This window comes from Camelina sativa, chromosome 12 (genome assembly GCF_030686135.1).
Source record: "Camelina sativa cultivar CO46 ecotype springtype chromosome 12, ASM3068613v1".
NCBI lineage: Eukaryota > Viridiplantae > Streptophyta > Magnoliopsida > Brassicales > Brassicaceae > Camelina > Camelina sativa.
Window position 1 is genome coordinate 13,409,824 of NC_141891.1, and position 22,952 is coordinate 13,432,775.

General features: G+C 36.7%; 5 protein-coding genes across 22 annotated transcripts; 2 read left to right on the forward strand and 3 right to left on the reverse strand.

Moving 5' to 3' along the window:
- Positions 1 to 3,536: 3,536 nt before the first annotated feature.
- On the forward strand, positions 3,537 to 7,816 carry LOC104731654 (putative methyltransferase PMT21). Of its 3 annotated transcripts, none has more exons than XM_010451094.3 (8): positions 3,537 to 3,960; positions 5,005 to 5,325; positions 5,424 to 5,572; positions 5,686 to 5,881; positions 5,974 to 6,184; positions 6,278 to 6,956; positions 7,036 to 7,113; positions 7,201 to 7,816. In XM_010451094.3, the coding sequence occupies exons 2-8, from the start codon at positions 5,059 to 5,061 to the stop codon at positions 7,427 to 7,429; spliced, it is 1,809 nt and encodes a 602-aa protein (XP_010449396.1). In that variant the 5' UTR covers positions 3,537 to 3,960; positions 5,005 to 5,058; the 3' UTR covers positions 7,430 to 7,816. The 3 variants fall into 3 exon arrangements, with proteins under 3 accessions (XP_010449396.1, XP_010449394.1, XP_087334802.1); XM_010451092.3 differs by having other exon boundaries at positions 3,537 to 3,948; XM_087478676.1 differs by having other exon boundaries at positions 3,727 to 4,751.
- Positions 7,817 to 8,612: 796 nt separating this feature from the next.
- Positions 8,613 to 13,602, forward strand: LOC104731656 (cyclin-dependent kinase F-4). Of its 15 annotated transcripts, none has more exons than XM_087478678.1 (17): positions 8,758 to 9,148; positions 9,385 to 9,483; positions 9,605 to 9,834; positions 10,227 to 10,699; positions 10,798 to 10,876; positions 10,962 to 11,030; positions 11,118 to 11,207; positions 11,293 to 11,431; positions 11,559 to 11,661; positions 11,770 to 11,822; positions 11,909 to 11,975; positions 12,073 to 12,181; positions 12,261 to 12,326; positions 12,427 to 12,495; positions 12,577 to 12,640; positions 12,740 to 12,982; positions 13,082 to 13,602. In XM_087478678.1, the coding sequence occupies exons 4-17, from the start codon at positions 10,692 to 10,694 to the stop codon at positions 13,315 to 13,317; spliced, it is 1,395 nt and encodes a 464-aa protein (XP_087334804.1). In that variant the 5' UTR covers positions 8,758 to 9,148; positions 9,385 to 9,483; positions 9,605 to 9,834; positions 10,227 to 10,691; the 3' UTR covers positions 13,318 to 13,602. The 15 variants fall into 15 exon arrangements, with proteins under 15 accessions (XP_010449398.2, XP_010449399.2, XP_010449400.2 ...); XM_087478677.1 differs by having other exon boundaries at positions 9,385 to 9,467; XM_019233806.2 differs by having other exon boundaries at positions 8,797 to 9,148; positions 13,073 to 13,602.
- A 62-nt stretch (positions 13,603 to 13,664) lies between these two features.
- LOC147930484 (protein PAM68, chloroplastic-like) lies at positions 13,665 to 15,061 on the reverse strand. Of its 2 annotated transcripts, XM_087478687.1 has the most exons (3): positions 14,589 to 14,803; positions 14,074 to 14,409; positions 13,665 to 13,943 (listed from the first exon to the last, which is right to left on the reverse strand). In XM_087478687.1, exons 1-3 carry the CDS (start codon positions 14,643 to 14,645, stop codon positions 13,935 to 13,937), a joined length of 402 nt encoding a protein of 133 aa, XP_087334813.1. In that variant the 5' UTR covers positions 14,646 to 14,803; the 3' UTR covers positions 13,665 to 13,934. The 2 variants fall into 2 exon arrangements, with proteins under 2 accessions (XP_087334813.1, XP_087334812.1); XM_087478686.1 differs by having other exon boundaries at positions 13,665 to 14,409; positions 14,589 to 15,061.
- A 300-nt stretch (positions 15,062 to 15,361) lies between these two features.
- Positions 15,362 to 18,046, reverse strand: LOC104731659 (uncharacterized). Its single transcript, XM_010451102.3, has one exon. The coding sequence runs from the start codon at positions 17,827 to 17,829 to the stop codon at positions 15,475 to 15,477; it is 2,355 nt and encodes a 784-aa protein (XP_010449404.1). The 5' UTR covers positions 17,830 to 18,046; the 3' UTR covers positions 15,362 to 15,474.
- LOC104731658 (putative disease resistance protein At5g45510) lies at positions 18,044 to 22,047 on the reverse strand. The gene is made up of 3 exons (XM_010451100.3): positions 21,877 to 22,047; positions 18,433 to 21,624; positions 18,044 to 18,296 (listed from the first exon to the last, which is right to left on the reverse strand). The coding sequence occupies exons 1-3, from the start codon at positions 21,890 to 21,892 to the stop codon at positions 18,232 to 18,234; spliced, it is 3,273 nt and encodes a 1,090-aa protein (XP_010449402.1). The 5' UTR covers positions 21,893 to 22,047; the 3' UTR covers positions 18,044 to 18,231.
- Between the last annotated feature and the right edge of the window lie 905 nt (positions 22,048 to 22,952).

Consider the following 22,952-nt stretch of genomic DNA (forward strand, 5'->3'; position numbering starts at 1 on the left):
TGGAGTTTGATCATGCTCATTGCTCATCAGTTTTCATATTTTGCGTACTCTGCTTCAGTGATCTTTTCTGTACTGTCCAGAAAGGGAAAAAAAAAAAAAAAACCTTAGCTTTACGAAAAGAAGAAGACCCTAAAAATTCAAAAAAAAATTAACTTACTTTTACCACATAAAGAATATAGACTTTCATATTATACAATAATGTAACAGTGGACACTTGATAATAACTTAAGGGGGTGGTATATTGCTAGAGAGTTTTGTTGATTAGTTTTTTAAAATCTTGTAAAGTTCTCTAAACAATCCCTGTATTTTTGTGATGCTTTGCATGACTTTATTTTGTAAAGAAAATGTTTTAAATCATGAACCAATAACATAATAATTGAACTCATTAACAATCCTATATTATTTTGTTTTAATTGAATAACACAAAACTTTTAATGAGTTTATAAAAGTCTGAATCCAATAACCCAAATTTGTTAGGATTTTAAATGACTTTTTACAAATCACAAACTAATACACCCCCCTAAATTTTAACATAGTTTAACAAAATCCTGATCTAATAACAACAGATTCTACATAATATTTAAAATATTTAAAACTCTATTCAAATTTCAAACCAATAACCTCCACTAAGTATAGATCTAAATAACATTACTAGTCACATGTAGCATATTAATTTTGACATGTGATTAGAAATTAGTATGCTACGAATTGTTTAAACAGTTGATGTTATTATATAACGTTTAGAATTGTTTTCTACGATACTAAGGGCATGATTACTGGAGGTTGTTCATTGTGTTGCTTTTATTAAACAAATAATTAAAAGAGGAGAGAGAAGAGAAAATCAAAAGAAACGTTACTTGGTGGAGTACTTTGAGAAACCATTGCTTGCTTGAAACTGACACATGTCATTCATTTATTCGTATACATACTATAAATAAATAAATAAAAGAAATATGTAATAAAAATATTTTTTTTTTGTTTTCTGAGAATCGATTAACCGTTCCTCCACTAAAAATAGTCTTAGTATCCGTTATTCGACTGTGCAAAGTCATCCATCTGTTACTTCAACTACTTATGCTCTACTTGTTAGAATCAAGTACCTGATTATGAAACAAGTTAACCATTTTGGTGAAGAAATTGGATTAAGACTTAGAACATAGCTTAATATATCTTGAGCTACTAGTAGTATTCTCATGACAAAATTTAGATTATGACTGGTCATCAAGTTTATCTAACATTTTGGATGATCAAAAAAGTAAACATAATATGTTAATATAATGCTATATATGAAATAATATCTTTATGCACATTTGTTTTTTTGTTTTTTGGAATTCATTGCCTTTGCTAGCCATTATGTAATTCAGCCAAACACAGAAACAAATTATTATTGAATTGATTTTGACTCAATTTTTTTTTTTTTTTTTTTTTTTTTTGTTTGGGCAACGATTTTGACTCAATAAGTTGCTACTTTTTCAACTTTTCATATTCTTTAAAATAAAAAGAAAATAATATTGTGGTGTAAAAAGACCTAAATGACACATGGGGAAGATGATACACCATTAACAGATTCCACATGGGGGAAGGTGAGTTTCCAACTTAGACTTATTCAAAAGTATATGGTTCTTAACGCACAATACAACAAAGTTACGTTATGACCCTTCTTCTGAGATCCGGCGATAATTGTGATTCATTCAGTTAAAGGATCTAAAGAATTAGAGAAGAATGCTACATAATGTAAGATAGATTCTGATTGTAGATTTATCAGAAATGAAGTTTTTAGGAGTGCTGATTGTATTATTTGCCATCCAATATCTTAGATTATAGACCGATACACTATTTACGACAACAATATACTAAAATAACAAGATAATTAACAGTACAGCATGGAATATGTAAACTATTTACGACGACCATATACTAAAATAACTAGATAATTAACAGTACAATATGGAATATGTAAACAGTAGTAGTACTGTATATAGTACTATATAATACGTAGTATGGAAGGAGGAATTAATATAAACGCGTTCTCGATTAGTCAACACTTAATAATAATTCAGTGTAGTAGTCGTGGATCTATCACAAGTGACAAAGCCACCGACTAACTCGGCTAACTTCAACTAATTAATTGAATTTTTTCGAATCTTCAAATGGTTTCGTGTTATTTTCATACTATAATAATTAAATACATGTACAACCATGTTCCGATTTGTATTCAATCCTTCTTTTTTTTTTTAACGGTTGTGTAATTGTGTTAACCAGAGGAATTAGTAGAAACATACAAAAAAAAAGTTTATTAGTAAATGAGATTATTATAGTAAGATAAAAAACAAGAGAGATTATTTTAGTAGTTTTTTTTGTTTCTGTGTTAAAAGAGATTAATTTAGTAGTTTTAAACTAAATCGTTTTTTTAGTGTGGCTATCTATTAAAAACTACAAAGTAGCCAATGACTAGAAGAAAAAAAAAACTCGAACCGTTAAAAATGAATCATTTTAACCAGTGTAAAAGAAGTACTCTATTATGAAATGTCAAAAACAAAAATAAAAAATCACTCCCGGGAAATAGGAAATTTCCAGTGGGTTTTATAATTTCTGCATGGGAGGAGAGGAGGATTGGTGGATAAATTATATAAAGGGAAAGTCGTGACGCCGACGGTGAATCGTTCTGTCGGTGGTGGGTTCCATTTTTACTCTCTTTTGGGGTTTTCTCTAATTTACTTATTTGTAACTGAAATAAAACTAAAATTAGAAGAATCCTAAAAAAAAAAAAAAACGATTGGTGACTTTAGTAAAAGGAAAAAACAAGTTGATACTTTTTGGTAAAAACAAACCTATAATTCCGGGGAATTGTGTAAAATCTATAATAATCATTTCCATTTTCCTAGAAGAGGATCTAAAGAATTATAGATTTTCATACTACTCCCTCTGTCTCACAAATATTGAAGTTTTAGAGAATTTTCTTTGTTCCAACAAGATTGATGTTTTGAATATTTTTAATAAATTTTTGTTTTAATGATTACTGATGCTGTAGAGTGTATGGAGTGTAAAAGTGGGAAGGTGGGAAAGTGAAAAAGTATTAGAAAAATAAATCATATATTCTCTCTGTTTTAATATGTGTGTAAAATCCTAAACTTCAATCTTTGTGAGATAGAGGGAGTACTATTTTGGATTTTTTTTTCTTCTTCTTCTTCTAATCATTTTACTTATTTTGTGTTTAAGCAACACTCTCTTTTGTGGAGTGTATTAGTATTATTTTTAGTTCAATTTTAAATATAATCCAAATCATTAAAATTCCTCATCTTATTATTATCTACTGGAAAATAATAAATATCTTTTGCTTAGTGAAAACGATTCAATCACATCATTATTATCAATATAACAAACAACAAGTGAGTGTGTGACTCTATTATCTGTCTTGTTCTTTGTTTTCTAATCAACATTCAATATAAATAATTAAATAAAAACAAAAAAAAAGAATAGTGAAAATTATGTGAAAATAATAGTCACAAAAAGATTGACAAAGATTGAAAACGAACGAGAGAGAGATAGAGGAAAAAAAAAGTAAAAGAAAATAATAATAATAATATATATAATTTTTTCTTTTTGTGTGAAAGAAGAAAAAAGAAATAAATAATAATGTACACTAATTTACAGCCAATTTGCAACAAGGAAGGAAGGAAGGAAGCTTATATATGTTAACGTTAGCTTCTCTGCAATTCTCTTATTATCTCTCTCTCTCTCATTCTCCTCCATTTCTATTTTTTTCATTTCTCAATTCCAATTCTAAAAAGGGTCGTCACAGAGAATCCAAAAGTCTCTCTCGGTCACCGGAAGAAAAATATATTCTCCACCCTCCCGAACATCGAGGAGACTATTCGTATCGTAATTTCGGAAATCGCGCTTTCGTAACCCAGAATCAGAGGACGCTTTACCCGAAACGAATCTAGGGTAATTTTACACGTTCGTTTCGTCTCTCTCTCTCAATTCATATTATATATACGTACATATCGAGTTTTTTTTGTTTTGATTTGTGTTTTTTCTTCATCAAACTCGACGAATTCTGGGTAAAAAAACTCAGATCTGGATTTCGTAATTTCGCTCTCTGTTTCTGTTTCGTCATTGTTCGCTGATTATATAAGCATTTTGCTTCCGTATGAACAAAATTATAGCTTAATCAATTAACGCATCGATTCAATTGTGTTAGAGTTATAATGTAGTTTTTGAATTCCAGATTCATTTTGTTTTTGCTCGCCTTGTATGTGTATTTTTTTTGTCCAGTACTGAACAATTCCAGATTTATCGTTACAATCTCTTCGTTTCTGTATTTGATTCATTTTCATAATTTTTTTTTGGTGAAATTGTTGTTATGTGTGTAAAAACCAAAAAACATTAAAGACGATTCCGTATCTGCCAAGTAATGGATTTAATGCCTAATTCTTCTTCTTCATCTTTTACACTTTTTTTTTTTTTTTTTGCGTCCGACCTTTTTATGCTTTTTAGCTGTCTCTGACTCTCTCTGCAAGGTTCTTTTAATTGGTACAGATTTGTTTCTTTCAGAGACTTTTTAAATGCGAAAGTGAATAAGACTTTAAATAGAAACTCATTCATGTGTTTTCATTTATTGTGTATGTAATTTGTTCCCATTGATTCAATTTGTTTATTTCTCTCTCTCTCGAGTTTGTGTGAGAGAACATGTTATGTTACGGCGGTCGAGACTGAGTGAATCGAATTCTTGGGTCCCAAACACCCATGTGAGATCCATTAAAGCAACAATCTTTTTTTGTCGGCAACTCTGCTTCTTTGTTCCTTTCAGATCTCGTCCTTTGTTTCCTCAATTTTTTTTAAAAAAATTCTCATTTGTCAAATAACAGTACTGGCCCATCATTTTGTTTACCTTTTTTAATTATTGTCAGAAGCTTGTTTGTTGCTCTTGTCCTTAGTCATGTATTGATCCAATCTGATGAATGTTTTGGCTTTTATGTATTGGTTGATTTGTTGTTGCAGGTGTTTTAATCTTCTGAAACAAGGGTTTGTAATTTAGTACCAAAAAAAGAAACAATGAAGTATAAAGATGAGAAATATGAGAAAGCTGAGAGAGGAGGTTCAAGGGTCTTGCCCAAGACTCTTTTACTGATTCTGTTATGTGGCCTTTCGTTCTATCTTGGTGGGTTATATTGTGGGAAGAACAATGTCGAAGTTAATGATGTTGTCAAAGCCGAGTCTTCTTCCTTGGATGTTGAGGACTCTCCTCAAGTCAAATCTGCAGTTTCTTTCTCTGAATGTAGCAGTGACTTCCAAGATTACACTCCCTGCACGGATCCAAGGGTACACTCTAGTTTTAACCATTTTTGGGGGTGTGTGAGTTCTTTGAATCTGGAAATCATTTTAGCTAATGTTTTTTTTATTTCGTTTTGCTTGTTCAGAAATGGAAGAAGTATGGTACTCACAGGCTTACTTTCATGGAGCGACATTGTCCTCCTGTGTTTGATAGAAAGCAGTGTCTGGTTCCTCCTCCTAATGGTTATAAGCCACCAATAAGATGGCCTAAGAGCAAAGACGAATGTTGGTACAGGTAAATATTTGTCCCTTTTTCTCAACCTGATAATTGCATCTCTTAATTATTTGTATCTCTAGATCTCTCTCCTGTCCTCGGTTAATTGAAGTAAGTTGGTGATTTGATTTCAGGAATGTGCCATATGATTGGATTAACAAGCAGAAATCTAACCAGAACTGGCTAAGGAAAGAGGGTGAAAAGTTCATTTTTCCCGGTGGAGGTACAATGTTTCCACATGGAGTTAGTGCTTATGTTGATTTGATGCAAGATTTGATCCCTGAAATGAAGGATGGAACTATACGCACCGCCATTGACACTGGTTGTGGGGTAAGTTAAATATATTTCTGGATTTTAACTTTGGCAAATATTGGATTAGATGTTCTCCCCTTCAGCTCCATTAATCTTCATCTGTTTTCAAGGTTGCAAGCTGGGGAGGTGATTTGTTGGACCGCGGTATCCTCACGGTATCACTTGCCCCGAGAGATAATCACGAAGCTCAAGTACAGTTTGCTCTAGAACGTGGAATTCCTGCAATTCTCGGCATCATTTCCACTCAACGTCTCCCTTTCCCTTCAAATTCATTCGATATGGCTCATTGCTCAAGATGCCTTATTCCATGGACAGAATTCGGTAATTTTACTGTCTTTGATCAATTGAATTGCTATGTGAGCTTTTTTAATTGAAACTCTTGTAATAACCTTCGTCTATTTCCTACTCTATCAGGTGGAGTTTATCTTTTGGAGGTTCACCGTATCCTAAGACCTGGTGGCTTCTGGGTCTTATCTGGTCCACCAGTCAACTATGAAAACCGTTGGAAAGGTTGGGACACAACCATTGAAGAGCAGAGGTCAAATTACGAGAAGCTGCAAGAATTGTTATCTTCAATGTGCTTCAAAATGTATGCCAAGAAAGACGATATCGCAGTCTGGCAAAAATCTTCAGACAATATATGCTATAACAAGCTGTCTAACGACCCTGATGCATACCCACCAAAATGTGACGACAGCCTTGAGCCAGATTCTGCTTGGTATACACCGTTACGCCCTTGTGTTGTGGTTCCAAGCCCTAAGCTTAAGAGGACAGATTTGGGATCTACTGCCAAGTGGCCAGAAAGATTGCACACAACTCCTGAAAGAATGTCTGCTGTTCCTGGAGGAAATGGTGGCCTGTTTAAGCACGATGATAGCAAATGGAAAACAAGGGCCAAGCATTACAAGAAGCTGTTACCCTCGCTTGGCACTGATAAGATTCGTAATGTGATGGATATGAACACTGCTTATGGAGGTTTGGCTGCTGCTCTGGTCGATGATCCTTTGTGGGTTATGAACGTTGTCTCTTCTTACGCTGCGAATACACTTCCCGTTGTCTTTGATCGTGGGTTGATCGGAACCTATCATGACTGGTAAATTCACCAAAACCTAATCTTTCTACTTTCAAACACTTGAGGTCACATACATAATTTGTATGTTGTTTTATTATAGGTGTGAAGCTTTTTCGACGTATCCAAGAACTTACGATCTTCTTCACGTAGATGGGCTGTTTACATCTGAAAGTCAGAGGTAATGATAGAACAGAGATCTCACAGCTTAGGTCTTTGAAAACTCATTCATTCATGATTTGATAATTAATGGTTTGGTTTTGGGCAGGTGTGATATGAAATATGTAATGCTGGAAATGGATAGGATCTTACGTCCTAGTGGGTATGCGATTATACGCGAATCAAGCTACTTTGCAGATACGATAGCATCAGTTGGTAAAGAACTGAGATGGAGTTGCCGTAAGGAACAGACAGAGTCTGAATCAGCGAATGAGAAGGTCTTGATTTGCCAGAAGAAGCTGTGGTATTCATCTAACGCAAATTCAGAAACAAAATAATTAAAAATACATAGGACAAAACTAAAGCTTAAGCTTTAAGCTTTTTTTTTTTAAATGTCCGGAGGGTTTCTTGAGAACAAAGTCTCAACAACAACAAGCATAGGTTCTTTGTGTTGCTTCAAAGCCAAGAAAGCTGTTGAAATCTGCCAATTCATTTTTATTATCCCAGCATATTTATCAATTTTCGGTTATATGTTCTTTTTAGTAGTATATGCTTGGTGAGAATTATATATTTCTTTTAATTTTTTAAATTGTAAGTTTTAAGTTTTACTAAAAACGGTGATGTTCGAGATTTCTCGAATGTTAGGTATAATGATTTGAGATCTTCTTGTATTGTTTTACACGTTAATGTGTTGGTGGTCCATTTTAGATTTAGCGATTATAAAATTTTCTCTTCGTTTCCTTTATGCTAAATAAAATATTAGTGTTTTTCAACAGTCATATATATACGGATCACGGATGGCGAGCAAACTTTATGATGGACCATAAAATAAAATAATTGAAAAGTAAATCTATTCGTGTTTGTTAGGTGGAAAATTCCAAATCGTATATGATAAACAAATTCTAAATCTGATTGCAGGAAGCCAGGAACAAAAAAAATATGCTTAAAACATACAGTATTTTTATATAAAAGAAATATGAAATATATTTTAATCCATGAAAATGAGATAACAAAATTAAAAAATAAAATAAAAAGTAAACAGTCTCCTTAAATATTCAAAATTCGCAATTTCCCCTAGAAAACTATGGAACACGTTAAAGTTGTACAGAGGGAAAAAAAACTTTGAACTTCTTTAAACCTTTTTGTTATCCAAACAACTTGAATTTCTTTCCCTCTAAAAATGCAACAATCTCAGGCATTCGTCGCATATTGGAGCTTTTTAGGTGAAAAGAGTCAGTCTATCAAATTATGTATACTTTTGATTCCTGACATCCATCGAAATTGAATGACTTAATTCGAACCTTATCATCCATATATAGATTTGAGCATCTTGCAATCTTTTTAAGATATGAAACATAATCTACAATTCCAAAAACCCGCCTTTCATCGTCATGATTAGCGCTTAACAAACACTATAGATTACATTAATATTGACAAACAACAATTTCGGTAAATTTATTTACAAATTTAGTAACCCCCTCGTGAATCATGATTTATAATACTACTACCAAAAGAAAAGTCAAGAGACAAAAATAAGAACTGTGTGAATCAGCTACATCGTGGAAGGCAAGAATAAAGAGGCGGCCACGTAAAGATACGTTAAAAATCCTCATACTTAAATCTCACGGTCTACAATAAAACGAATGACATCACCACGTGATAATCCGACGGTTATATATTAAAAGAACACTGTAACATAATAAAAGTGAGACACAGAGGATTAAAGCAGTTTTTTTTTTCCAACGCGACACGACCAGAAGATCATATCATCAATGAGGTCGATCGAACCAAAGCGATAAAAATATTCTCTTTCTTCTTTAGCTGCTTTGGCCTTGGGGAATATAAATTGTAGGGTTTTTTTTTTTTTTTTTTTTTGGGTCATCACGAGAGAACCGCACATAGAAAAAAGGCAAGGGAGAGAGAAGAAGAGGAGAGAGATTGATATTTGTTGGACTCGTATCGCAAATAAAAAAATTGAAAGGTAAAGAGGTTAGAGAAGCTCTGGATTCCGTCTCTTCCCGTCGTCTGCGACGGTGGTTATGCCCGTTGGCTCTGAGGTATATATATCTATCTCGCAGATCTCCATGAGGTTTCTTGTTTTTTTATCAGATTGGATCTAATTTTGGTTTTGATTTAATTCTTTTGGTATTTGTGTAATCGTGCGTGTGGGATTTGGATTTGATGTGTGTTTGATCATTTAATTGAAATTTTAGGGTTACGTTAGGTATTGATTGATTCATTTCTGTTTGTATTGATTGATATATATCCTCGAATTGGATATTTTATTTTTCAGATCTGTAATGTTTAGATGTTGTGAGCTTTGATCTCTCATCTGGTAGGTGTTTGAGGTTTCATCAACGATGATGAATTTTACTGGTAATTGATATGTAATGTAAGTTGAGTCTATTTGTTAGCCTACCCCTTGCTTGCTTGGTTTTTGGATGGTTTTGTTTTCTCAGGTTTCTTGTGCTTTTTATCTTTGGATTGCTTATATTTTTTTGTAATTGCTACAGGTTCTATCAGGCTTCTTTATAAGTGGATTTGCATCTTTTGAGATATGGAGCAAGTTTTCGTCTGGCCAAGTTGCTACCACTATCGGCTTTTCTCATTCCAAGAAGCGCTCGATTGGCGGTTTCTTGTTCGTTCAGATTTCCTTGTTGGCTCTTTCGTTAACTGCACTTAGTGGTCATACCTTCTTCTATGATCTTTTACGGAAGGCGTGAGGCATATTTCTGAGTGATAGGTATGGCTTTTCTATTGAAGCTGTTGAGACTTTTGTTTTTTTTTTTTTACACGATGCTTCCCTCCTTAGATTGTTGCAGTTATTGGAACTTTGAGTGCGTGATATGCTTTGGTAGGTTATCCCAATTGGAGCTGTTTATAGATTATTAGATTTCATCAAAATGTTTTTTTTTTCACCTTTAAACAAGGAAATTTGAGAAATTGTAAAACTGCTATTAAAAATTAGGAAAATTCAGAAAGGAAAAAAATTGTTAGTAAACAATGAAAACTCAAGTCTTGTATGACATCATCAGAGAAAGACACTTGTAGACAAGATTTAAGATTGTCAAACATACCAACCCAGCCCTAAAGACGGAATAATTTTATGTTTGGCTTTTTTTTGTTATATTGCAGGACTGAAGTCTGCAAAATCTTCTTTCGCATAGTCCTAGAGAATCCCCTTTATTAGCCCCCTCTTCCATATCTTATGCTTATGGGCGCTGGTTGAAGAAAGTTATTTCGTTTTCTTTTTCAAGTTTAGATATGTCGTTTCCTTTAATCTGAACCCCTGAGTGAGATGTTGTGAGCATAGGATCCTTCCTTTTAGCCTACACATTCTATCTTTTTGGTTCCTTTGCGTCTTTGAGTTCTCAGTATGTGTTTTTCTCTTCTCTTGCTGTCTTTCTCTTTCCTTCATGGTCAACCCATTTATGTTCAAAGTAAATAACGGTCAGTCTACCCTGCTGGAGAATCATTGATTTTACTGCCTTGGTGTTCAGTCCTTACTACGAACGACTGGAAGATTAATGCTATATAAATCTTTCAGAAGTTCTTTACATACATAAAATAAAGAGCCTATTTTACTTTACTGGAAAAACGATGGACAGGTAAGTTAAATTTCTTTTAATATCTAAATCACTTTGGCATCTGGCCCCTTCACTTTTTGCTTACGAGTTTGCTTGTCAATTCTTTTTGTATTTTATAGATACAAGTTAATTAAGGAGGTTGGTGATGGAACTTTTGGTAGTGTTTGGCGAGCTATCAATAAGCAGACTGGTGAAGTTGTAAGTTGCTTTCTTTTGGAGCTATATATGCCTGTAGAATGTTCTGTGCTTAAAATTCAAACTAACTGAAGTTTTCTATGAGCAGGTCGCAATCAAGAAAATGAAAAAGAAGTACTACTCATGGGACGAATGTATTAATTTGAGAGAAGTGAAGGTAGTGATTTGCCTTTGTTGAGATAATCTCTTTTTTTTTGTTTGGTCTTGTTTACTGGAACTTAATACTACTTATTCGTGATATTAGTCGCTCAGGAGAATGAATCATCCAAACATCGTGAAGCTGAAGGAAGTCATCCGGGAGAATGATATCCTATACTTTGTCTTTGAGTACATGGTATACTTCTTTTCTGCTTGTAGTTGGATATTTTTCTGACACTTTTATTCATTGCACTGAACGTATGTCATTCTTACTTGATCAGGAGTGCAATCTTTACCAGCTGATGAAGGATCGACAGAAGCTTTTTGCAGAAGCTGATATCAGAAATTGGTGCTTTCAAGTCTTCCAGGGCCTTTCTTACATGCATCAGCGTGGTTACTTCCACCGCGATCTTAAGCCAGGTAATTGATATCCTTGAAGCCTCAAACACCTGTCTGAAGATTTACTGCTTTGATTTTAATCACTTAGTCTTTTTAACAATCATGGGTAAGTAGTTTGTCACTGAAAATCTATATTGTGTTATTGCAGAAAATCTATTAGTCTCGAAAGATATCATTAAGATTGCTGATTTTGGCTTGGCACGAGAGGTTAATTCGAGTCCACCTTTTACCGAGTATGTTTCTACACGTTGGTAAGATTCGCTTTACTTCTGTATATTTGTAGTTCTTGACCCTAATATTTTGTTAGATTCTTCATCAGTGCTACCTTACTGACCCTTATGTCTCTGTTCTAATAATAGGTATAGGGCCCCTGAAGTACTCCTACAGTCATATGTATACACATCAAAAGTTGGTTAGTATTGCGAAAAACAAAAACAAAACTATCTTCAATCATTGCATTCTAGTGCTTATTAATTTGGCAATTGATTTTTTGTTCAGATATGTGGGCGATGGGAGCTATTATGGCTGAGTTGTTGTCTCTTCGCCCAATATTTCCCGGGGCTAGGTAAATTTGCGTTGATTTATTTGTATCTTTCTGATTAGAAATATTGTAAAATTAAATGTAATAAACAAGTGATAATGTTGTTGTATCATCCTTGCAGTGAAGCAGATGAAATCTACAAAATCTGCAGTGTCATAGGCAGCCCAACTGAGAAGACCTGGTTGGAAGGACTTAATCTTGCTAAAACCATAAACTATCAATTCCCTCAGGTACATGCTCGAGCTTGAAAAATTGTGTCTTGAGCCTTGCTAGTATTTGTATCAGAGAATAACGGTTGTCATCTTACAGATTCCTGGTGTACCTCTTTCAAGCTTGATGCCATCTGCTAGCGAAGATGCAGTTAATCTTATCGAGGTATAATAACAACTCTTAAAAGGGGTTTCTCTATGATTCCAAGAATGTATTTCTTTTATTCTCAAGACACTAATCTCCACCTTTTAACTTGATCATTCAGCGGCTTTGCTCGTGGGATCCATGCAGCAGACCAACTGCTGCAGAGGCGCTGCAGCACCCATTTTTCAAGGTACGCCATGAGAGTTTTTGATTGGACCTGATATGCTAGGACTTTTATATCTCCCGATCTAACTGTGTTCTCTTGTGGCAGAGTTGCTTTTATGCCCCACCATCTCTTCGTCCCAAGCCATCTGTTGTTAGAACTCCTCCGCCTGGTAATTTCTTAGTTTGTTGACTGCAAATTTCAGGGTGTGGATTATTAAATCTGTTTTGAGATTGTTGCAAACTAAATTTTATTTATGGTTCCGTTCTAGTCGGGCCAAGAGTATCATTTGAGCACCAATCAGTTAAAAGACAGCCGGTGTCGCTTGCCAATGCTAAGCCATTCAATAGCTATGCATTCAATAGCTATGCTAGTCCAAAGTCGCATGCTGCTTTTGGCAGTGGTGTCCAGCGGAAACTTGATATGGCTAATCAAGATGGGACGAGAAACACTAAACCTGTGAGAAGTTCTGTCAGAGACTCCAAATACAGACCACCTGGGAAAAAGAGTCCTCGTAAGTAAAACCTTTGGGCCACCCTTTTTCTTTTAACACGCACACTGGTTATTTTACTTCATCTAACAAAACAAATCCATACATTTGGAGATAATGCAGCAGCAGCATTGAACAAGAACCGGTTCACTCGTAGTGTATCAGAGGCTGCTGATAAACTCGCAAACATGACTATTGGAGGAACTGGATCTCGCAGACACTCTGTGTCCGTGGTTGGACAGCATCAACAGCTGAAACCACCTTCGATGAAGGCAGGTTGGGTAGGAGAAACACGTGACATGTTCCTTAGACCAACACAAACCACCACCAATGCCTACTCTAGGAAAGTCGCTGGATGACCCCTAAACCAATAATCTCAAGCAAGCCTCGTCTGAGCAAATATTTTACTTTATAAACTATGTCTTATAATCTATATACTCTGGTGTTTATCCCTGAGTCTCCATTTCATGAAAAAACAAACCGTGAAGTGTCTCCTTTTCTTTTACAGTGGTCGTGTGTTTCTCCGGCGTTGCTGGTTCGTTCCGCTTTTATTTTCTTTTCTTAATTCCGGTCGTGTGATGGTTTGTAATTACGTGAGCGTGACAATAACATTGTGGTTTGCAATAAAGTTCGATTTGGGACTATTTCGTGTGGTTCTTTACTTTCTTTGATTGGTGATATATTGATGTTGGTAGCTGTAGAGTCGTTGAAGGAAAATGCAAAGAGACATTCATTTTCCTCTGATAGAGACAATAACCCCAAAACATTTCTGCTAAAAATTTACATCAGATTGTAATAAGTAAATCACAAAACCCTTGAAGACAAGGCCAAAAGAGCTATTGTGCCTATGTCTATTTCTTGCTTGAGGAATTCCAAAAGGATTGCCAAAAGACAGGCCAGTTCTTCTTAGCTTCGTTCCAGCCTAATAAGGATCCTTCTCTCAACGGATCCCAGCTCGAAGACACGATCCCATAGCTCACACCAGCTAATGCCGTACCAAAGAAGACGAAGGAAACAATAAAGGGAACCCATGTGGGAACATCAATTTTCAAACCAACTTTGAGATAGTAAAAGAAAGGGAAGAAGAGAAGACCAACGAAGAGTGGTAAACCCACAGTGAATCCCATTCTGCTAATCATTCTGTTGGTCACTATCTCTGGAATCACACCTCTCTCACGTTCATCTTCATAATCATAATCATCATCATCATCCTCGTCTTCTTCGTCGTCGTCGTCGTCTTCATCATCACTTTGGTTTCCGGGTTTCTGCTTTTTAGCCTTCTTGGTTTTCTTAGGAGGACGTCCAAAGCCTCTGGGGCTATTCATGGTTGCCTGTAATGGCGCTATACGCGATATCTCCAAGCGGTTGATGCAAGTAATGGACTTAGGAACTTGACTCTTCGTTTCTTTAGGTCTCTCTACTAGACTACACTGTTTATAGTTTCCATCACGCTGCGCAAATGGAAGCAATTTAATAAGGATAAATTCAAGACTATAGTATAATCTTAAGTACCAAGAGATTGAAAGCCAGAGAATGATCGATACAAAGAGGAAAAGAAACGAGTTGACACAGCATCAATGATGTACACTACAGAGAGACATATTGAAAGAGATAAGAGAGAGAAGATTACCTTGGAAGAAGATCTGGGATGAGCAGAGAGCTTGAAAGAACATGGTACAGAAGCCATTGTATCAAACCAGACATGAACCACGAAGCCAAACTCTTAACGAGATTTAGACAGAGAGAAGCATCCGAATTTTTTTTTGTGTTTCTCTTCCGTTCTCTGCTCTGTTTTCGAGTGGGAGAGATGGGATAAGGTTCTTCTTCTTCACCTTTAGAATCTTTGATTTTCTCAAAGTAAGCCCAATTGCTTAATACCGGTTTAATCCGGTTCGGTATGCATCTGTTTCATCCCGGTCCAATTTTTTTTTGTTAACATTAATTTTGAACTTTTTGAACAAAGACGAAGAAGAAGATTATCGAGTGGGGGTACCATCTTCGTCGTCGTCGGGAAATTAAGGAGGAGGATTTTCCGATCGGAAGAGCGAGGAAAATGACGAAAATGTCGAAAGAGGTGAGAGATTTTTCGGTTTGTACTCGATTATTGGCGAATTTTGATGTTTTCTGATTCGAAGAAATTGTAATTTTCGTGTTTTGTTTTCCAGTTATGGCCAAGGTTGATCAATCGAGACTGGGTTACAACAAGGAATCTAAAAATTAGGTATGTAACACGAATCTAATTTGCTTCTTTGATCTGAGAATTTCATCTTTCGTTTCGTTTGGTAGTGAGTTCTGTTGAGTAATAATAGGTGCTAAGATGATGCTCATGAGAATATATATATATATATATATATATATATATATATCAGATTGCTTTCAATGTTAGGTTTTTGCATACGATTAGGTTGTGAAGCTTATTTCATAGTCGAAACACACAAAAGTATTAAAACATAAGCATATTTTGAGACACACACCTCAAGTTGTGGCTCTGAATCGCCATTCTTGAACTTAGCTTATCAATCCCCTAAGCCAAAGTGAGCCATTAGTAGCCAAACGAAGTTGATAAACTCCCCACCTTTGCTAAGAAGCTCTAAACGTGTTGTACCGTCACTATGGGATGCTGCGTGCATTAGGAACTCCAACCACACCTTGCTAAGTACCTCCCATTTGTCTTTTCCAAAATCCTCCTCCAGTTTCAGAAGTTCTTTGGCCACTGAACTTGCCTCAAATAACACCGATTTGCAATGATTTCCTTTGACATCACTTGGTTCTATGCTGGTATCTACTGAAAGAATTTTCTTGCTACCTAAATTCACGTCTCTACTGTTTCTGATACCTTTCTTCGTGAAGAATCTATCAGCCTCCGCCAATGTGTCTCTAAATCTTATATTTCCTATGCCAGATACATCTGACATCAGCTTTGGCTGCATCATCAAGAGATACATCATGTAGTCTGAGATGATTTTGCTGATCTCTCGCTTCATCTTATCACAGTTTTTTTCGGCGGAATCTTCCTCTTGGTAACAGAGCTCGGTGGCTATGTGCCAAATCAAAAGACTATGGTCATAATCAACATCTGTTATGTAACGTAGCAGCATTTCATGATCTGCTATCTGAATCTGGGTATGGCTTGACGCCCAATCTCTCCTGGCCGAGGCTTTTGTTGTGGCACTCTCCTGGCTGTCTTGATTCTGTGATCTGATTTTCAGCTCTGAATATATGAAAGACCATAGGTTTTTTTTCAAGGGTTCGTGGTGTAGAGATCTTCGTAGTCTTATCTCATGGAACAGTTCCCTGATGCCTAGGAAGTTAATGACGCAGGTAACAGGAAACGCGAGAAAGTAAGGTACAGTACTGAGCCAAAACTCAACAAATGTCTTGAAGATGTTGATCATAGAACGAGTAACTTGATTTTCTCCTGGTGGTAGAATGATCACGTGGTGGATAATATACCGGTGAAGATCACAAAACCATATGGCAATGCTACCTGACCAAGCCTGCATGATGGAGAAAACGTACCTGAAAGGGGAAAGTGCTATCTTCCATAAATACTGGCACGTTCTACCCCTGGGGTTGTGGATCCTTTCTGTATCTGCGTTCATGGAGTATGTAAGGAAGTTGAACATTGTGATGTTTCCGGTCCATCTTCTGTGTAGAAATGGTGTGTTAAACACCTCCTCCTCACGACTAATTTTCCCCTTCCACTTTCTCTTGAGACCAAGGATCCACTCGAGCATGCGGTCTTTTAATGAAGACATCTCGTCGGAATCATCCTTAAACTTTGAGAGGGCGGCTATTGCCCCGTCAGAAAGCATAAACATGTACACAAATATAAACTCCAGAGCTATTCCAACAGCGAACAACGTGTAGGTGATTATAATGTCGGCTTTCTGAAATTCTTGAATCTTATTGTGTCTGTCGTGGTAAATAGTGAAGGCTGCCACAAGGGATCCCACTGATATGACTCTGATCACGATTCCTAAAGAACTATGAAGAACCGCACCCTTTGTGTACAATCCTTCATAGATAAACTCGAGCTCGGCTTCTATAATGCTCAAAGCTTCTTCCTGTAGTTGCAATGCACTGAAGAAGGCCTTGCTCTTATCACGCATCTCCAAGCTAAATATATTATTGACCATAAGACTCGTAAAGTTATTGAAGAACAAGAAAGCAAATTGAAGAATCTGAAGGTCGGTTAACTCTTTATCTGGATGCTTTAGCTTCAGAGAGTTCGCTTGTCCATGATGCTCCTTCATATACATCTCAGAAGCAAGTATCGAGTCCATATCTAGGTTATTTGCTTGCACGGTGTAGTCAAACGCTGAATTGGATGCATCCAACATCAAGTTCCTGTACTTGTCTGAACTAGCAAGGTACAACGCAATTGTCCGTTCCAAATACTTAGAAGTCCCAGCAATGAACAGCAACAGTATTACCACCCAAAGCACATTGGGTAGAGACTGGATAACCACATAGACACCTGCAAGTGCCTGAAAGACTAGCCCAAGAAAATGTCTATTCCAGAGGGCATTGTCTTCGAGGGAAAACGCAGTGATGGTGTCTGGCCCACCAAGGTGTAAGAGCAAGAAAGGTGCCCACAAGGCTACGAGCTTCTTGTCTTCAGGAGGATCATCGGGTTTAGGGTCTTTACCTTGGTTCTTGGCAATCAATGCAACCGCAAAATTCGCAGACAAATCTGCCAAGAGATACGAGGACCACAAGAGCAGGATCAGGAACTTGTTGGGCGTTCGTTTTCTGAGGGGGGCAAAGAAAATGAGAATTATCTGAAGCGAGAGACTGAGGATTATCATTCCCCTAATATTCCATGTGTCCCAAGCATCTTTGATTTGTTTGGGAATCACTTCCACCATTTCTCCTATGTTTCCTGATCAGATCGTTTTTTTTCTGGAAAACTTGTTTGCTCTGTGGAGTGCTTCTTTGCTTTTGACTTTTTACCCAAGCCTCTCTTGGGATGTGTGAAGGGTTTTCTTTGTTTTATACTAGATCTGAAGTTTGTGGTCTTTTCCTACAAATAAACCGCTGGTCTTTTGGTCTTATTTTATTTAAGTTAAGGAACGAGGAAACGACAGAGAACATAGCCCTCTGCATTATTTAAAATAACTAGTAGCAATGATTCCAAAAAAATTAAGAGTATCTTTAAACAGATCCCTTGGGAGTCCAGCGAGAAAACAGTCAAATTCATGTCCATTATTCGCACACACACATACAAAGTAGATATTAGGGAAAGGATCCAGGGACAGAATACTCAGTAGCTAGATGCTGCTTCGACTTCCCTGTGGTTTTTCATATCCTCCTTGCACTAGACCGCTTCCAAGTCCTGTAAACAGGAGCAACCACAAAAATTGGCGAAAGATTGTTATGTACTTGCAATCTTAACATCAGCAACTCGAACAAGAGAGCTGAAGATCAGAAAACACATTGTAGAGTAGTGGTATGCATAACATTGGACTCACCGGACCACTTTGAAGTTTCCAGCTTCGGGCATTTTTCTTTATTGTATGTCTTTAGATTAGGCAGCATAGCATTGATAGCAGATAGCACAGGTAAATCGTAAAGGCACAATGTGTGTAAATTCGGCACTTCTACTTCTTGTTCAAACACTTTCTCCAGCTTCTCACAAAATTTTAGTTTCAGGACTTCCAGGCTGGTGGGAAGCGCGGATGCAGGGAATATCGTTTTAATATGCGGGCAACAGTCCAGACTTAGATTCTTCAGATTATTGAAGCTGCTGCAGCAGATACTCTCCAACAGTCGAAAATTCGTAATTGACAAAGTCTCCAGGTTTCCGAGACGTTCTTCATCTACTCCAGTGAAAAGGATTTCTATATCCGCGCACATCTCCAGCCAACAACCTTTCACTGACTTCAAATCATTAAATACTGATGAGAGACTTGCCGCTGTATTGTCCACAATAGCCACAAACTCAACTTTAGCTAAGGTTTCCTTGTCTTGATCTACGCAATTGGATCCTTGAATCTCTAGAACTTCTTGACAACTATTGGCATCAACAAATGGTATGATGTTCCGATAGACATTCATGAATGTATGACCTTGGTAAAAAAGTTCCTTGTGGCGACCTTTCTTTTCAGGACAACCAAAGGCCCTTAGTTCACCTACAGTTCCCTCCTCCTTTCTTGAGATTTCATGGATTCTGTCGACCACATCATGAGAGCGTAGACTCTCATAAATCTCATTTGTTACGGCTTCCTTTACCTGTCTCCAAGTCTCATGAATTAATCTTCTTGAATCTGCCAGAACAACTAGCTTTGAACAACTGATACTGCTCTTCTCTGGCAACTCTATTAAGGTTTCTATTCTGGTGCCAGAGAGATTAACTTCCTGCAGGTAAGACATGTACTTAAAGGATCCCTCAATTGTATGCAACTTAGTGCACCCAGAAACATCGAAGACTTCAAGGCTCTTGAGTCCGCTGATGTTTGGTAGAGTTTCTAGATTGGAGCAGTTTCTCAGGAGGAGTTGTCTGAGGTTGGATAGACCGGAGATGGTGGACGGAAGTTTGGTAAAACTTGTGCCTGACATATTAAGAATTTTTAGTTCCTCTTTCTGCTCGAAGCATACTGCCGCAATTTCCACCAAGCTGGTCATACTAGAAAGATCGAGAATCTGGAGACCTGATAGGGTTCGAAGATTGGGCAGTTCTACTAAATTGCTACAGTTGTACAATGAGAGCCGCGTTAAGGAGCTAAGATTGGCAGCAACCGCAGTGTCATGAAATATTGGTAGTCGTTTTAGCTTGCTCTCTGATAAATCAAGGAGCACAAGCCGCTGAAGACGAGAAAAGGTTTGGTTTTTGCTTGTGTTTTTTTCAAAGCAAGTTCTTAGCTTGCGTGCACCACGGATGTCGACAACCTCGAGCCTATCTAAATGCTGTATGTCTGGCAAATCTTCCAATACAAGACAGTCTCTAAGGATGAGAGTATGGAGATTCTTCAGTTGAGAAATGCTGGAAGGTGAAGATATGATCCGAAGTCCAGAGAGGTTCAGACTTTGAAGTTCGGGCAATGCTTCAAAGAAGTCATCAAAGATAGTTTCCACAGAGCTAGCACCAGAAACTTCAAGAACCTCTAACCTTCGTAGACCCTTAAGCTCCTCTATACTTGGCAGTAGATCATAGTCCCTGATGACCAGAGCTCTGAGTTGCTTGAGTTCTCCTAAAGACTGGATAAAATGTTCCAATGTGGGATAAAAAAGACCAAGTACTTCAAGATTCTTCATCTGCGGCTGCTCAAAGAACTCTTTTGGTGTTGCTCGACGCAGACGGTTTCCACCCACCAGAATTGTATAAATATATTCTTGTTTATTTGCTTGTGCTGTTTTTATCATATCATCTATCTGGGTTATTTCCCCGAGACCTTTTTTCTTGTCACCACCATAAGTCCTAGCCAACTGGAGCCGGGATCTCCCCAAGAACCCATGATGCCGAAGATCTATTAAATCGCTCATTGCCATCTCTGGTACAACCATATCATCCTCTTGAATCTTCAGAAGACCGCGGTTTATAAGCTCTAACAAGATATCGTGACCATCCTTAAAAGCCTTCTTAACAGATTGAACGGGATCAAAGTAGCCTTCAAGTATCCAGTGTGTGATCAGTTCATTGTAATGAATACAGCCGCAATGCTTAAAACAGTCAAAGCTATGCCAAAAACAATCAACGATGGCATTCTTCAATGTATCATCGGTTTCCAGCAGCTGATAAGCAAGTTGCAGAATTGGATTACATCTTGAAACTGAGTTGGCTGGCTCACAGGGTGATAAAATTTTCTTTAAAACCTTCTCTTGTTTTGGAGATAGGCTCTTAAAAGAGTTCTGATGAGCGATGCAGCTTAAGGACTTGGCTAGCACAACGATTGCAGCAGGCAAATTACTGCTTTTTCGCACCACAGAATGTATCAATGGCTCATCACTTTTCCACGCTTTCTCAAGAGACTCAAGCAAATTCCCCTCATGAATGGTAAGCGATGCAAATAAATCATGCATGTTAGACTCAGTGAGGGTGCATAGTAAAGTTTGTGACAGATCCGTGGTATGGAACTTACATTCCCTTGTATCATGTGGCTCTTCCATGTTACCGGCCTCAATTTCCATACTATGCTTTGTAGTGTTTTCGACACCTACTCTTCTTGTAAGAAGAATTTTTAGAGGTTTGTAATCTTCAAGAAAACTCTCCAGACCCAAATCGTTCATCACTGTGTCTTCACTGGTCTTGTTTCCTTCGTCATCAAGTATCAACAGAAGATACGGCACCATTTCATATGATGAAGTGTGTTTCTTCTTCTTGTCCTTGAGCTCCAAAATTATCTTATGCTTCAAATCCTTTAGAAAGTCTTTCTTGTCCTTCTCCCTGTTATCATCCGTAACATACACATCAAGTTGGAAAGCTATGTTCTCATAAAGCGACATTTCATCTTCAAACTTCTCGTTGAGGTTCAACCAGAGGGTGAGGTAGCACATGCCTTCTTCTGTTGCATACTTACCCACATTCCTTGCCAGCCGCGTCTTACCGATTCCAGATTTCCCAGCCAGTACGACTCTCTGAGGATCATCACCACCCATTGTTTCCACTATCATCTTACACAACTTCTCATCCTTAGCAGCTTGGCGTAATTGAGCGGAAGCCATATCTGGAATATGATATAAAAGAAGGCATTATAGAGCTTGTATAATGTAACAGCAGCATACTATATAATTATGTAAGTTCCAATTTTGGACCATGATAATAGTTGCGTAGGAAGCCCAGCAATGTTTAGGTCTGAGATAACTAAATTAGTGAAGAGCGCAGAGCAAAGATTTATCAATCAATTTGAAAATGGGCAATCAATTTGAAAAGGCGTAGAAAATCAGAAAATGTAGAAAGGAGAGGGAAGCGAGAGTACCCCTTAGCTGTTGCATTCACAACAATTTATCTGATTTCTTTGGAAAATGGGTTTAGCTTTTGTCTGCCTTCTTCGTCGTCCGATCAAGATCTACTCGTCTCAACTCAAGTCAACCTTTTGCTCGCGGGTTCCTTAACAGTAATTTAAAAATAAACAATGACTTTCTATATTAAGTTATTAATTGATTAGTTTATAACATATTGATATATTTTAGATTATCCAAGGTCGTATCGTAGGCCTGCACTTGCTTTTACAATTATTGAAAAAACGTTTTTATGATTACTGTCCCTTGGTTATGAGAATGGCCTCCAGCTCTAGTTTCAAACCCACCCCATCTAATCTGTTGTCTAAATAGTTTTTCAGTTGCTCTTCTGTTTCTAATTTCAGATACAATGTTGCGTTAAGTTGTACAACAGTTTTTTTTTCTTGTCGTTTTATAGATTGCATCCAAATTAAGAAAATAGATCAATCTATACTATTAAAGCAGAAGTATTCTCTAGAGTAAAAATGGACCATAACTTGGTTTTGGTAGGTTTTTCATTAAAAATGATTAGAGAATCACAAAATTTAATCTAATTAACCTATAGTTTCGATTTCTATAAATGACGAAAATGCCCTCGGTCGATCACTTAAAAAAAACGGGTCGGGACGCAGATCCTTAAAAAAACCGAGAATAGAAGGAAAATAACCAGCGGATCTGTTTGTACTCGAGAATAATATTTTTCGGATCCAGTATATTATTTCATTCAAGATTAGTTAATTAAGATCCCAAACAGAGTTATTCGTTCTAAAATCTCGAGAATGGGTTCTTAAATAGAATAGATTTGTAATGATCTGTTTCGGTAATTAAGCAATTATGATAAATTTTAATTACGAAAATTTATCATAATTGCTTAATTACCGAAACAGATCATTACAAATCTATTCTATTTAAGAACCCATTCTCGAGATTTTAGAACGCTTAATTAATCTTTTGAATAAAAATTAAATAAAACTTCATCTTTTATTTCATTGCCATACCTGATCTAGGCCGACAATTACGGACTTTAAAGTTATAGGATTCAATCCCACGTCAA

What these genes read in the sequence shown, in the direction of transcription:
- LOC104731654 (XM_010451094.3), top strand. Translation starts at nt 5,059, where the DNA reads ATGAAGTATAAAGATGAGAAATATGAGAAAGCTGAGAGAGGAGGTTCA. An exon ending in AAAGACGAATGTTGGTACAG is followed by an intron (nt 5,573 to 5,685) that starts GTAAATATTTGT and finishes ATTTGATTTCAG; the next exon opens with GAATGTGCCATATGATTGGA. An exon ending in CCATTGACACTGGTTGTGGG is followed by an intron (nt 5,882 to 5,973) that starts GTAAGTTAAATA and finishes TCTGTTTTCAAG; the next exon opens with GTTGCAAGCTGGGGAGGTGA.
- LOC104731659 (XM_010451102.3), bottom strand. Translation starts at nt 17,829, where the DNA reads ATGGTGGAAGTGATTCCCAAACAAATCAAAGATGCTTGGGACACATGG.
- LOC147930484 (XM_087478686.1), bottom strand. Translation starts at nt 14,645, where the DNA reads ATGGCTTCTGTACCATGTTCTTTCAAGCTCTCTGCTCATCCCAGATCT. An exon ending in ATCCCAGATCTTCTTCCAAG is followed by an intron (nt 14,410 to 14,588) that starts GTAATCTTCTCT and finishes CCATTTGCGCAG; the next exon opens with CGTGATGGAAACTATAAACA.
- LOC104731658 (XM_010451100.3), bottom strand. An exon ending in GGAAACTTCAAAGTGGTCCG is followed by an intron (nt 18,297 to 18,432) that starts GTGAGTCCAATG and finishes TCCTGTTTACAG; the next exon opens with GACTTGGAAGCGGTCTAGTG.
- LOC104731656 (XM_010451096.3), top strand. An exon ending in CCAATATTTCCCGGGGCTAG is followed by an intron (nt 11,976 to 12,072) that starts GTAAATTTGCGT and finishes TCATCCTTGCAG; the next exon opens with TGAAGCAGATGAAATCTACA. An exon ending in ATGCAGTTAATCTTATCGAG is followed by an intron (nt 12,327 to 12,426) that starts GTATAATAACAA and finishes TTGATCATTCAG; the next exon opens with CGGCTTTGCTCGTGGGATCC.